Here is a 16239-nt window from a genome sequence, read left to right as displayed (position 1 = left end):
TCACATGACGCAATCTCTCAAGTCCTCCAGGAGTATCTCCAGACCAAAAAGCCCAAATCTCAAACCAGGACAGAGTCTGTACAACAGAAAAAGTCCATCTCTCAACTCAACCGAACGTTTGACGTGCATTCAGCACACAAAAGGTAAAGACGATTGTCGCCAAATATAGCTTTAAACTTGTATGTTTCATTTATTGCTGTAAATATTTCCCTTTCAGTCCTCCAGCGTCTGATTTAAAAGAAGATCCTCATAATGGTGAAGCCAGTGAACATCAAACTAAGGTGAGTAATGAAACTGCAAACATAACAACCAATGGCAGAAACTCTGAAATCTGGTTGATCTGCAAATCGCAACACATGCTCATTCTGAAAACGTAGCCCTATATACACTTCTGGGGATCACGAATTATGTGGCCAGAGCTACGTATGGCTGTATTTAGTCTTTAAATTAAATGCTACGGGGCGGTATGATGCCGTTCCTTTTCGCGCTTACCAGCTGACTGCTTGCATCCGTATGGATGGCTTTCCCACTGTTACCAGTTTGTCCAGTGGCTCGCCATGTACGTCGGTGGACTTGAGACACAGAGAGCAGTTGGGGTCCCGAGGACTGGAGTTGGGGACCACTGATCTATTGACAATTTTATTTACTCTACATTTAAAGGTGCAGTATGTAAGTTTGACATTCAGTGGTCGAACTAGGTATTGCATTTCAGTATCATAATGAACAAGAGCAGGTTGACAGATTGAGGACCAACAGGAGCGAGTGACTATCGAGGCTAATGGCTGATTTAAATCGTGTTATAAATAAAAACTGACAATGCTAACCTCAGGTACACCTCATGTGTTTTATTCAGTGTTCAATGCTAATAATATGAGTTTGAATGCCATTTATTGCCATACTACTGAAAGCAGCAGCAGATAGTTCACCTCAGATCTTGAAACTAAAATAAACCATTTGAAATTGAACTTTACAACTGTGACAAACCAACACGTACGATACCAGTGGTTAAGCATCTACATATAATAATGTTAAAGAGGTTTAATATATATTAATTAAATTATAAACCTTACCATTTCGTGGTAAGGTTTTTACATTTCTGTCGTGTTTCGTCTGGTGCAAACAGCCAAATTGCTTACCACTGCAAATCTCTACACGTAGCATGTTGTTAGGACACAGGGTTACAATGTAACCTGCTCACCTAATGTTTACGTTCGTAATATTTATATTATTTGCTAATTAATAATCTCATGTGGAACTCTGAATCTGCGTCTCATTTTGGAGTCTGCTTCTGTCCACCAGAGGTCGCATTTAGGTCACGGACGCATGCTTGAAGAGCCTTTCTGTCTGAATGAATGAAATACACGGTTCTCCACCAAGGCAACTCAGGGTGCTGAAATATAACTGGCTAAAGTGGCAGTGGGCGGGTTAAAGAAACCAAAACAAAGACATTCACCATTGTTTTTCAGATAAACAAGAATGTTCACTTAGCATGTTTCTTAAATATCTGCAAACACATTATTGTATTTTTATGCTTTAGAAGAGTCAAAAACTTAAATACAGCACCTTTAAAATAGACATAGAATGCACGTGTACATACCTAATACGTACTGCACACACACACATGACTTCACTGTTTTCAAAGATTCCCATATTGTGTTCTTGCGATTGCACTTTAAAACCCAAAATTACATTGCCATGTAAACAAATAGACAAAACGCATAAAGTTTCATGTTTTTGGCTGATGTTATGCCGCTGAGACTCCATTACCCCCTGCTGTTTCTGAACAGTTTAAAACAGTCTTTCTATTCCTTTTTTGTTTCTGAAGTAATTCCATTACCAAAGTTAACATCTAGATCTCCAGATGCTGCCTCAGATGCAACTTCTAAAAGAAGCATTTAATTCTGCGAGTTTGTGTTTTCTCGCCTGTTTTAATAACCGCCTCAGGGGAATGTACCAGACGCTTTTAAACACGCAGTGATTAATCCTCTCCTGATAAAGCCTTACCTTGACCACTCTGTTGTTTCCAGCTTTAGGCAAATTTCACATTTATATTGTCATTCAAGGTTTCTAGGTTTTTTGGAGAAAATCTTGTCTCTGCAGGTGGTTCCTTTTACATCATGGCTTGGTTTGCTCTGAAGTGCTTTTGATATGCTCAGGGGTGGATAGCAACAAATTACATTTACTTCATTACATTTGCTTGAGTAAAATTGTTAGGTAACTTGTACTTTTTTAGTATATTTTAAAGATGTGTTCTTTTACTCAAGTACATTTAAAAATAAAAACTCTTACTCTTTGCTACATTTGGCAGCATTCCTCCATTACTGTCAAATGGTAATAAATATGATTGATTCATGTTACTTGTTTGCAACTATACTTGAGGTATCATGTTGAAGTGGTTGTGTGGTGAAAGACTGCGATAGAGACACGTCTCCTGCTTTCATTTAGAGAGCACTCCAGAGTGAATGATGGCTAAAGACGTGCAAGTTTATCGGATCACATCACCCACGGCCTCAAGTTCAGTTTGTTTTAACTGTTGTCAAAAAGAATAGTTTCATAATGCAATGCATACTGTACATCCAGCTAACATTGCAACATTAAAAGTAACTAGTAGCTAGTTACTTGAGTATTTTTCATCAGATACGTTTTAATCTTACTCAAGTTACTTTTAAGATTGTTACTTTTACTTTTACTTGAGTAAAAATTTCCTCAAGTAATTGTACTTTTACTTCAGTATAGATTTTGGATACTCTACCCACCTCTGCATATGCATCAGCTGTTAGTCCTTATAAATAAAGGCAGTTATATAATTTATTTTAGCCTTTATGCGGTGCGAAGTTTAGACGGCAGTGTAAAAAAGTAACATAAAGCTGCAAGATTACAAAATCTGAATAATAATAAAAAAAACACAGCAGTCAATGTTTACTCGACATTGGGATGGAAACATCTGCCATCTGCATGCTTCTGCCATCCATCACCAGCCATAACAGCAAGTAGACTTCTGAAGCTAAAATACTGGATTTAAAGTCTGCAAGAATTTACTGACAAAGAGAATTGTATGCATTGAACTCAGTCAGGGAGAGTAGTTAATTAAAAAGTTTTTTGAACGTAAATGTAAAACATTTTTTTTTTCTGCCAATATGTCCTAATCGAGTGCAATTAGGTCTGTCTTCCCAGGTTCAAGTCCATGTCAGTTCCAGGTACATTTAAGGCATTGCTCATGTCTGCACTGGTTTGGGTCTCATTTTCAACAAAAATACATACAGGGTAACACTTTATTTTGATGATCCATTTGAGTATTAGTAGACTGTCTGCCTAATATCTGCTGATACTGCTCCTTCAACAGCCATTTAACTGACTATAAGAAACTTTGCAAGTACATGTCAATTTACAATAACCCTAACCCCAACCTAATAGTCTACTTATAATCTATTAAGTAATATAATCTATGTAACTTTTATTCAACAAACAGACCATCAAAATATGGTGACCACATACAGTTCCGGGTCAGTTCTGTAAATGACACATTAAATCGCATTACACAGTGTCATCCTGGGACCGTCTTTTATGGATCTAGGACATTAAACATAGATGGATGTTTACTCTTGAGGTCGAAAACATTTACAGGTCTCTTGGAGTTCGAGAACGAATTTTTGGACCCATGAAGACCTATACAGTACATAACAGTCATGGAATTATAAAATAAACAAACTCAAGCTCAGTGGAAATACATGTCCAGGGATACATTTTTGCAAAACGTGAAATATGTTGCTCTATACTTTTACCATGATTTTACATCACTTTTACTAGTTCAGTGGAACCATCCTTCACCAGATTCTAACCCAGGCAAGTACAACAGCGTACAAGGTGAGCTACCGACCAAACTGACCACTGGAGAAAACAACACAGGCTCATTGTGAAAACGTACACCTGTATGCATTTCTGGAGAACACAAATTATGTAGCCAGAGCTACGTATGGCTGCATTTCGTCTTTAAAACAAACGATACGGGGCGCATAACGTATGACGGCCCCAATGGCTTCTGTTTCTTTTTGTGCTACCAGCTGACTGCTTGCCTCCAAGTGGAATGCTTTTACGCTGTTACCAATTTGCCCAGTAGCTCGCTGTGTACGTCGGCAGACTTGAGACACAGAGAGGAGTTGACCGCAAGGACAGGATTCAAGTCCAGCGAAGAATGGTTTGAGAAATCAGGTAAAACAAAAGGCAAGAAATAAAAGAAAATAAGTAAATAACAGGGTGAGAATGTGGCAAGATTTGAAAACGTAGTAAAAGTCAGGCGGCCGCGAAGGCTTTTATTTTTCTGGATTGCTTTTGAAAACACTGTCAGTTGGGTTTAGAGAAAAGGGGTGGGTAGGTGGGGGGATCGGTCAGTCAGTCAGTTGACAGCGGCCTCTGTTGAATTTACATGAGAAGAGAAGGTGCGAATGTTACTCAAAAGAGAAATTTTAGATCTGAAAAAGCATACACAACGGCCTCTGGTGGATTTATAGCAATAATGAACCTGGGTTGGCAGAAAAGCTGTCTTTATGAAGAGAAGCTGATTAAGCTAACACGTTTAATTACAAATATAGATGCATTTAAGACTTTTGTGATGTTTACTTGATGCCAGCAAAGAACCATGCAAAAATAAATCTTTTGTTATTGATAATTTGTCCCAATATTTATTAATAATGTGAAAAGGAACAAAATTTGTCGGCATCGTCATACTGCCCCATAGCGTTAATTTGACCTAGAAACTGCAGGCAAACTTATGATGAAGCATGTTTTTGCAAAAATGTAGCCCAAGTCATGTATTTCCAACACAATCTCATGGCAATTCGTAACTTTTTGATTTAATGGCTAATTGCCTTGCCTTAATTCGTAAGAATTCCTACGATCAAATTCGTACAATTTAGTACGATTTGCTCATCCCCCAATGACGGTTGGGGTTAGGTGCCACGCCTCCTTTTTAAAATTGTACAATTTCGTACGACTGAACTCAAATTCGTACAAATTAGCCACTAAACTGACAAAACGTAAAATACTTAGGTTTTCTTGTGAGATCAGGCTGGTATTTCCAATGTGCCTGTGTTGAGAATCTCAAACATGTTTTATTTTCCATGTGTGCTTGGACCTGGTACAGTATTTTGTCTCCTGATGCCATACCCAACATCTATTGTACAGACCTTGTACTACACAATTATTGCAATGCAATCCAAAAAAGAAATCAGCCATAAAAAAACAGTTCTGGTTTAATGCCAGTCAACTCATGACTCGATTCACTCATGAATATTCACACCATGATACCGGAATTTAAATAAAAAGCTCTCAAGGCCATTTTAATGTGACCATCCAGCATCTGCAGTGTTCAGTCTACCGTATAAGTGTTTGATGATGGAAAAACAGTATTGGCTTTTCTCTTTTCATCTTGTCGGAATCATAGCAAAGCACCACCCAGAGAAAGACTTGGAGAAGGCAGGCCGTATGTGATCACAAATTTGATTGTTTGGAGCAACAGTACAGGCGATGCAGGGCCTTCGTCTACGGGGACCAATCTCTCTTTCCATTCACTCCTTTAGATGATTCCTCCATCTCCACCCCTCTGCGGACCCCATCTCATCACCCATCATCATTCTCACCTTGCATGTGTGCCCTTTCAATTAAGCGCTCAATTTCTTTCAGACGACCCCAGGGAGCCACACGCACACTGGCCCAGATTGGAATTGTCTAATCGGTCCTTCTTCCACCCCATTTCTGCACACCGACCCCCCACGCGACTCTCCTACGGGGCCCTTTTCTGCTCACAGTGACCCCCGAGTGAAAAGCAGACGCCTCTGCAGGATGTTACATGACGGGCGACATATGACTAACACAATGGCATAAAAGGATTTCTGGAAGTGTGGCGCATCCCACAATGCCCCTGGCCTGCAATCTGTTTATTATAATGCTAATGCTTCAGTGCCATTGTTCAATCAATGAACTATAAAGACATGTTGACAAATGTAGATGTGCCAAAATGACCACACACTAGTTTTATACTGACTTTGTCACATTTTGTTCAACAAAACATTTAATCACTTAAGTATAACGTCTTTACACGTCATTTTAAAATAACGTCTATTGTCTTTATTTGTTCTGTTTATAGAGTTTAAAAAAAAATATTTTTATTAAGTTAAAATAGGAAGAGGGTCATGTGAAACATTAAACTTATAGGCAATTTCACAAAAAAACAATGGTGTGCTTGGTTTTAGCGTAACTTTATTCTTTCACGAGCCCCCTCACGTTTACTTATGTGCCACAAACAGGACGTTAATATCACCTATATATATATATATATATATATATATATATATATATATATATATATATATATATATATATATATATATATATATATATATATATATATATATACACTTGAAGTCAGAATTAGTAACCACCCCTGAATTACTAGCCCCCCTGTTTATTTTTTCCTTAATTTCTGTTTAACAGTTACAAGATTTTTTTCAACACATTTCTAAACATAATAGTTTTAGTAACTCATTTCTAATAACTGATTTATTTTATCTTTGCCATGGTGAAAGTAAATAATATTTTACTAGATAATTTTCAAGACACTTCTATACAGCTTAAAGTGACATTTAATGGCTTAACTAGGTTAATTAGGTTAACTGGGTGGGATAGTGTAATTAGGCAAGTTATTGTACAATGATGGTTTGTTCTATAGACAGTCGAGAAAAAAATTAGCTTAAAGGGGCTAATCATTTTGACCTTAAAATGTTTTAAAAAAAAATAAAACTGCTTTTATTCTAGCCTAAATAAAACTTAAAAATATTATCAGATATACTGTGGAAATTCCCTTGCTATGTTAAACATCATTTGGGAAATATTTAAGAGTAGCAGTGTGATATGGCTGTAAATTGGCACTGGTGGGAGATGTTCGTTAGTGTGCAACCAGTGACGATATACAGCCATATTGCACTGGTACGAGTGTGATATTGAATTAATACAACAGTTCAGCAGCATAATCATTTATATAAAAAGAAAATCAAACACTGAGAGTCTTAAAACCATTTTGTATGAGGAACTTTCTTCCGCTATTTATTTATATCTGCAGCTGACCTCAGAACAGAAGAAACGGTTTCTACTTCACCAACGTCATTTTAGAGCTCGTATTTGAATGATTCTCTAGCGTAGTCTAAAGTCATGACAAAACAGGTGATTTGCTCACATTTTAAGATTATAAGGCTGTACGGCATGAAATGTCATCAGTCTAGAGACATTTCCTGGTATTTCTGTTCCAATCGGGAGATCACAACAATTAACCCCAAAAAAGGCAAAACAAAGCAATCACTACCAGATTACTGTTGTATTTGTCATAAGGAAAAACGCTAAACACATACGGGCATTTCTTCTTTCTTTCTTTTTACTAAACTAGTCTGCAGTAGCGAAAACAGGAGACTCATTAGAAACAAACAGATGGCCAACCAAAAAGTAACGTGGGGTTATACAAAGAGTGGCCAGCACAAAATACATACATTCTTGATATGTGAGTCCCATCTCACTCTCAATACACTGCAATCGCTATAATATAAATACAGAACTGCAACATACAAAAGAGAGAGATCGACTTAGAATGTCACTCACCAATTTTATCATGTTTTGATCTGCTGTAGTTTGAAATTACGCAGATCTTTTCTCCTCTAAGGGCTTTTTATGCTGTCTCTGTTGCCATCTTGTGGATGGACAACGTCAACCGTCTTTGCTCTGCTCATTGACAGGCTGATGGATGCCGACGAGCTGTATCTCAGAAATTATAAATATTTAAACTAGGCACTATGCTTATAAATAAACTGCAACAATGTAGTCAATTCTGTAGTGTTAAAAGCATACTGTAATAAAGTGTTTCAATACTGTAGTTTTCTACAAACTCTATAGTTTTACTACATTAAACTAAAGTATTGGGTCATTTGTTTATATTACTATAGCTACTTATACTACAATTATATATTTACATAGGCTACTTATAGTTACTTATACTATACCACAGTTTACTGAATGTATGTATTACAGTTTATCATTTGACTAGTTAATATACCGTATGCTTTAGCTTACCATATGAAAGGTTGTAAATAATATATACAGTAGGCCTATAATACACTTTACTGTAATTTGGTTCAAAAACACTATATACAGTCTTTTTTTAAAAGAAAGAGAACATTAAATAGGCCACAATTGTTTATTTTTCACTGGATGTATGACTATGACAATGAATACAACTGTGTCTAAGGCTCGATACTGTCTGCCTGAACATTTTTATTCTTGTTAAAGGGGATTCTGAAGAAAAAAATACCTTTCACTTGGTGGATTTCATCCTAATCCCTCCCTCAATCCTCTATGTGTACACATTTCTCACTCGGCTTTCAGTGTCTGTGTCTGCCAGCATCTACAGTCAGAGGATTGATAAATAAACCCCTGAGGTGTTTACAGGCTGACTGGAAGTATGACATCAGCTGACAAACTGTGCGTGTTTATCTTACCTTATATTAAAAGCATAAAATGAATGTTAATTGGGCAGGTACACTGAAAAAAGTGTTGCATGCAAAACTGTTGCAAACAATGTATTTGTGTTGTTGAGCAATGTTCAACTTAATTTGTTTGTTTAAATTCAGCCCAAATAATTTGTTTACAACCACTTAACGTAAAAACATTTAGTAAATCCAAGGAATCATCTTTGAATATTTTTTTTTCACTGTATAGGCATGATACGAGTCGATTGCAAGCAGACTGTTTACATGTGTTTGTTTAGGCCGACTAAGCATGTGACTTTGATTCCACCTACTGGCAGCAAACTGCAAATGACGCTTAAAGTTGGAGGGCCAGTTCACCATAAAATGAAAATGTACTCACTATTTACTCACCCTTAATTGGTTGCAAACCTTTATGATTTTCTTTCTACTGTTGAACACTGAAACCCGACCTCTGACTAGGAAAAACAAATACTATAGAAGTCATGGTTACACTTTTCAGCTTTTTTCAAAACATCCTCTTCTGTGTTCAACAGAAGAAAGAAACTCATGAAACAAGGGTGAGTAAATGATGACTGAATTGACTTTTTTGGGGGTAAACTATCCCTTTAATATGTTTTTAAACATCATATTTTGTATATTTAAATATTTCCTTTACTCATAAGTTAATATTTCTTTTCCAAAATAAAACTATATTGTATCTAATCAACAACTTCTCAATAATGATAGTGTGAATTTCAAAAATTAAATGGTAAACTATTAAATATCAGCATGTTTTACTGTTATTACTGCATTATGTAAATAAATACAAACAAACTAAAATACAATATTTCATTGTACTTTTTTAACTGACCCTCTTTGGACCCTCTTTGTAGTGGTAATTGAATATGTTGAGAAATGTACATTTAATTTAATTTAAAAGTAATATATCACAATCTTAAGTGTAGTAGACATCGGGGAAAAAATAAATAGACAAAATAAACATAACACTTTATTTTCCTTAAATAGTAAGCGACACAATTAGTTATTTTTCTAAAAAAAAAATTTTTTTAAGTTTGTAATATGTTACTTTTAAAAGTAGCTAACTGGTAACTGATGTTAAGAAAAAGAAACACTGAATGTTAATATAAAACAGTGTTTTTAATATCTTGAAGTACCATGAAATTACTGAATGTTTCACCACCGAATTTATTACATGTTTCTGATTTTTGGTTTTGGTTCTATATTGCTGTTATATACTTTAAAAGTATCTGCCAAATGTGGCATTCTGAGGAAGGTGCTCTGGGAGTATGGCTTCAGAGGCGCTCTGTTAAAGGTTCAAGAAAATCTGGAGTACTTTTTTAGAAATTTTAACATATTTGTGTGTGTTGAGTATTAGTTAAGACAATGTTAACACCTGTCAGCTTTAATTGTGGGGAAAACTGGATAATTTTAAGCTTTTGTCTGCTAATTTCATCCTCCGGGTTTAAAACCATTATTGGGGCAGGATCAAAATTGGTGACGTAGCTCGCATCTGCTAGTGGAGTGATGACGCGCTGGTTTCTCATTATTCATAGCTGAGTTTTCTTATCCTATGAGGAGACCCTGCTTCTTAATTATTCATGAGAGCACATGCTTTTCAAAAGCAAGGCAGACCTGCCAAGCTGTGAGACCCAATGACTGAGTGAAACTGACAACAGTTGTTCGCTCCCCTCTTCTTCAAGGTAGATTTGAACTGAAAGAGTAGGGTATCATGACCCTTTAAGGGCTGTCTCGTTCCTGTATGAACAGAGTAGGAGTTTGGTTTGCATTGCAGGCAATAAATCAGACTTGTTTCCGGCAGGGCTGCCCTTTGTCACCGGTTCTGTCCATAATTTTTCTCAGACAAAATTTCCATGCGCAGCCTTGGGCCAGAGGGGATCCGGTTCGAGTACCACAGGATTTCATCTCTGTTACTCGCTGATAATGTTGTTCTGTTGGCTTCACAGAACATGGACCTTCAGCATGCACTGGTGCGGTTTAATGCAGTGTGTGACATGGCTGGGATGAGATCCAGCATCTCCAAGTCCGAGGCCATGGTGCTCCAGCGGAAAAAGTTTGTTTGCAATCTCCAGGTTGGAGTAAAGTTCTTAACCCAGGTGGAGGAGTTCAAGTATCATGGGGTGTTGTTCACAAGTGAGGGAAGGATGGAACGTGAGATTGACAGGGGAATCTGTGCAGTGGCAGCAGTAATGAAGTCGATGTACTGGTCCATTATGGTAAAGAAGGAGCTAAGGCAATAGCTTTCGATTTACTGGTCAACCTACGTTTCTACTCGTTGGGTCATGACCAAAAGGACAAGATCTCAGATACAAGCGGCAAAAATGAGTTTCCTTCGCAGGGTGGCAGGGCGAACCCTTATAAATAGAGTGAGGAGCTCTGTCACCTGGAAGGAGCTCGGAGTAGAGCCGCTGCTACTCCACATCGAGAGAAGTCAGCTGAGGTAGCTCAGGCATCTGTTTTGGATGCCTCCTGGACACCTACCTAGGGAGGTGTTACAGGCATGTCCCACAAGAAGGAGGCCTCGGGGAAGACCCAGGACACGCTGGAGGGACTATGTCCCTCGGCTGGCCTAGAAACACCTCGGGATCCCCACGAAGGAGCTGGAGAAAGTGTCTGGGGAGAGGGAAGTCTGGGGTTCTCTCCTGAGACTGCGGCCCCCGTGACCCGGCCCAAGAAAAGCAGATGAGATTGAATGAATGACAGGATCTCCTAAATGGAATGGAATTGATCACATTCGAAATCCATATCTGCAAGTTATATTGTCTTTAAAAATCTCTTTTTATAACTCCTCCAGGAGCTGCAAAACTACAGTGCGGCTCTGCATAAGATGGCAGAGGACATGATCGGCTTGCGGTCTCAGATGAAGGTTCTGGAGTCTGAGAACAGTGATCTGCGGCGGGAACTCTCTCTGCATCAGGACCTGGGTCGATCGCTGCTGGACGACACCGACCTCGATGTCATGACCAACACTGAGATCACTGACCGCATCGGTATAATTCCTCTCTGTATTCTCATTTAAAGGCCTTAGAAACACTTTTTGCTATGCTAGTTAAAAGTCTCATCACATCCTGATAGCAATCAATTAAATTAATTGGTCCAAATGTATTTATAAGATTTTAATAGTCTGTGAAATGAGTAGAGTAGAGCAGAAAAGTTTGTGCAGAACTTTATGATAGGCTGTTTGTTCTACCAGCCTGTCAAAATATGTAATATTCATACCTCTGCAAACCATGTTTCCGCAAAAAGGAAAAAGGATAACGTCATTCATTCAATCATTTTCCTTCGGCTTATGTCTATTTCAGGTTACCACAGTGGAATGAACCATCAACTATCCCAGCATGTTTTACACAGCAGATGGTCTTCCAGCTGCAACCCATCACTCAAAAACACTCATACACAATCATTCACACATGCACTATGTCCAATTTTGTTTACCCAATTCAACTATAGTGCATGTCTTTGGACTGTGGGGGAAACCGGTGTCCTGACATTTTATCCTACCCATCAGATTATGCTACCAACACTGTATTTGAATGGTTCTTAGGTTGAGGTTAGGGATTAAGTAGGTTAGGGTGATATTACAGCTTCATATCACATTAATCCACATTAAAATTGACACTGGTAGCAAAATCTAATAGGTAGCCATCAGATTCAAAATGTGCTACCGATTTTTTGAATGGGAGGTAGGACAATCTGACAAGTAAGGACAAATTGACATCACTGTAGCACCAGGAAGAAACAAGAACAAAAGGAGAACATGCAAGCTCCACACAGAAATGCCAATTGGCCCAGCCGGGAAACTAACCAGCAACCTTCTTGCTGTCAGGCAACAGTACTAACCACTAAGCCACCATGCCGCCCACAAGTTTTCTCTCTGTTCAATGTTATGTGAGGTAGTGTCTAGTATGTGTGGTATACGTTCAGGAGGTGTGGTTTGGACTGCGATTTGCAGGGTGGGATGTAGGCTTTTAGTACTATCAGTCTAACTTCCAAGATTTCCTTTTGCACCTTTAAGAATATAAAGACCATTCTTTGTGTCTCCATATTTCATCTTAGTTGATTACCACTTGGTGCTGCCATTTTGTCAGCCTTTTCATTAAAGATTTATCTACAAAATTAACCAGTCAAATCTTCAATAATCCTCACAGTTTTCTTTCATAATATATTCCTGACATAATTTTGTATTTTGTGAACATTTTGAAACAGGCCACAAAACTAGTGAGCTGAAAGCTTTTTAGCTTGCATATGACAACAAACTATGTACTATTTACTACAAAAAAAGAGGGTTAAACCATGGTAACCACAAGTGAACCATGGTTTTGCTAAAGTAAAAATAGTCTAACACGGCAATTTGTATTATTAATTTTGTAATCGATTGCTAGCTGTGACTTTAGCTTATACGATTAGTGTACCATTCATGTTTGTAGCTGTAAACAGTTAGTTTCCTTTTCGGAATTTTTAACGAATGATTTGAGAAATTATTAATTTAAGCCAGCATTTACTATCAAGTAATCTAATCTTCAGGCCATAAATTGCTGGTTAAAGACAAAACACCTCAAAAAGTAAAAAATTAATTTTAAGTTTTTAAAAAACAAACCACTCTGAAATGCAGTAATTAACTAACATATTAACCGCTGTGCAGCATGGTGGCCCAGTGGGTAGCACAACCGCCTCACAGCAAGAAGGTCGCTGGTTCGAGCCCTGGCTGGGTCAGTTGGCATTTCTTTGGGAGTGTTTGCATGTTCTTCCCGTGTTTGCGTTGGTTTCCTCCGGGTGCTCCCGTTTCCCCCACAGTCCAAAAACATGTGGTATAGGTGAATTGGGTAAGCTAAATTGGCCTTAGTGTATGTGTGTGAATGAGAGTGTATGAATGTTTTGCAGTGATAGGTTGCAGCTGGAAGGGCATCCACTGCATAAAACATATACTGGATAGGTTGGTGGTTCATTCCGCTGTGGCCACCCCTGATTAATAAAGGGAATATGCGGAAAAGAAAATGAATGAATGAATTAACAGCTGCTAATACTTAGTTATGTTACTCTGTGGTTAATGGTTAGCATTAGCAAGCTTGTATTAAGATGCTTTGAGCAATTCTGGTGTTTAGCAGTAGCATCTGTAGCATGGCCTAAATAATTGTGCTCTGTAGATTATTAATTAATATTAAATGCTAGCTAAAGTTATCTTAGCAAAGTGTTTGTAGCTTGTAGCACGTGCTGTAAGGTAGTACAAAATAGCAATTTTTTCAGTGATTATAATCACAATTATAATAGCAGAAGTATTAGCAGTACTTTGCATATTGGCAACATGTCTAGTTTTCAGTGTTTTTAGCACATACAATAGGTTATGCTCTGATAATGCGATGTTATTAGCAAACTTTAAACTTACTAGCAACACAGAGTTTTTGGCAAGCAACACTAATAGGTTCTGAGTAGATTTTAACATGACTTACTGGACACAACAAACTAAGAAATTATGCTTTAGGCTACTTAACATTAGCAAACCCCTCTATGATGATCTGAGTGTTTTTGCTTAATAATGTATCATGTTTAATAATATCACCATGTTTTACTTATAAAACTGCTGTTATGCAAATGTTAATCAGTCAGAATCTGCCATGAAATAAAAATAAAACATGGCTAGGTACGACACTGCTAATGGCTAATGCTAACATCACTAATGATAATCATTCTGATATTATAAACAGAAAAGAAAAGTACATCAGACCAAAGTTGTGCTAACTTCTGGAAGTGAGCATAACGTTTCGGATGTGAAAGTTGTGAAGTGATTTGCACAGGTGTCATGTCCTCGCCGAGCTGTGCTGGGGATTGATAAGACTTGTAATTTAGCGAAGGGAATCTGATAAGCACTCACTGCCTTATCTGCTGAAGGACAGTTTGCGTCCCTCACACACTCGTCTGCACACAAACACAAGCTTCGTTTAAAAGGACACGTCAAAGACCTTTGAGGCCTTCAAAGCAGACGCAGCCTTTAATTTCTTCTCTTTGCCTAATGCGCTGCATGCATGGCTTTCAGGGATTTAGATGAATGTCTGGAATGTTTTCTCCTAAAATATCGTCACAGTGTCATGGTCATGCAATTAGCTGATGTTTCGGGGATTATTTAATAAATATTTGTATTATTATATACAGTGCTCAGCATAAATAAGCACACCCATTTTGAAAATTAATATTTTTATTCATTCTTCAGTGTGTATACACTACTGGTCAAAAGTTTTGGGTCAGTGTGACTTTTAAATGTTTTAAAATAAGCTTCTCCTGCTTACTAAGGATGCATTTATTTAATCAAAAATACAGCACTCATTGTAAAATTGTGAAATGTTATTGCACTATAAAATAACTGTTCAAAAGTAGTTTATCATTTAATTTAATAATTTATTCCAGTGATTTTAATAATGCATTGTCAGCTTCATTACTCCAGTTTTCAGAGTCACATGTTCCTTCAGAAATCACTCTAATATTAATTATTATTATTGTTATTATTAATGGTAATAGTACTAAAAGCAATAATGACTGAAGTAATCCTTTCATTTGAAACTACATACAATACGAAAGAAGTTAGAAGTAATGTTAATATTTAACAAAAGGACACCCCGAAGAACCCTGAAGTTACATACATATTAATGTATGTAATATATTTTGGTGCATTTTGACTAAACAGATTTATTAAACAGATATATTTATTAAAATTATATTTTAGTCATGAACATCTTTAGAAATAGAAAAATTAAACAATTAAATTAATTCAAAACAAAGTGCAAACAACAACATTTCTGCAAAATAATAGATTTTTTCCTATTTTTTTATTTTCATTTCATAATTTTCCCTAACCTATTAATTTAAGTGTACAAATTTATTTATTTATAGTTATTTTTTAGGGGGGTTTAGCCTCCAATGGATATAATAGTGCTAAGAATTGACAGGAAATAGTTGGAAGCAGACAGAGAGAGGGAAAGGGTCGGCAAAGGACCTCGAGCCGGGAATCGAACTCTAGTATAGGACAGCGCACTTAACCACTAAGCTATTGGCACCGATAAGTGTAAAAAATGTTAGTTTATTTATTTATTTTTTGTTAGAGGAGTTCTTGTTTGATTGGCAACACAGTGTAGTGCGCAGTAGGTAGTGCTGAGACCTCACATGCGGTACAGTTTAATGGTAGGCTAAATTGTCCGTAGTGTGTGAGTGTGTATGGATGTTTCCCAGAGATGAGTTGCAGCTGGAGGGGCATCCACTGTGTAAAACCTATGCTGGATAAGTTGGCGGTTCATTCCACTGTGGCGACCCCAGATTAATAAAGGGACTAAGCCGAAAATAAAATGAATGAATGAATGAATGAATGAATGAACGAATGAATGAATGAATGAATGAGTTCTAGTTTGGCATTGGTACTGAATAATTTAATGTAGTCACAAAAATATAGCAACAATGTTACTGGTTCGAGTCCCGGCTGGACCAGTTGGCATTAGAGTTTACATGTTCTCCTCGTTTTTGTGTGGGTTTCCTCCGGGTGCTCCAGTTTCCCCCCACAGTGAATCTGCGCTATAGGTGAATTGAGTAGACTATTTTAATTAGGTAAACTTGTCTAGTTAGGCTAATTATAAAAATTAATTAGACAAGAATGGTTTCATACAATACTGCGTATTTCTTTGGGGGCTAATAATATTAGCCTAAAAATATT

General features: G+C 37.2%; 1 protein-coding gene across 1 annotated transcript in view; it reads left to right on the top strand.

Annotated features, from left to right (window-relative positions):
- Window positions 1-16239, top strand: part of ccdc33 (coiled-coil domain containing 33) — a 32757-nt gene that overhangs the window by 2917 nt on the left and 13601 nt on the right. Inside the window, exons 3-5 of the mRNA XM_056451267.1 lie at window positions 1-143; window positions 218-281; window positions 11341-11536. The exon at window positions 1-143 is cut by the window's left edge and continues 27 nt beyond it. Of these exons, the coding sequence (XP_056307242.1) occupies window positions 1-143; window positions 218-281; window positions 11341-11536 (403 nt within the window). The remainder of the gene's footprint in view (window positions 144-217; window positions 282-11340; window positions 11537-16239) is intronic.

Source organism: Danio aesculapii, chromosome 25 (assembly GCF_903798145.1).
Source record: "Danio aesculapii chromosome 25, fDanAes4.1, whole genome shotgun sequence".
In the NCBI taxonomy this organism is placed as follows: domain Eukaryota; kingdom Metazoa; phylum Chordata; class Actinopteri; order Cypriniformes; family Danionidae; genus Danio; species Danio aesculapii.
The sequence above is the reverse complement of the archived record's forward strand: the minus strand, read 5'-3'. Positions and strand labels throughout refer to the sequence as shown.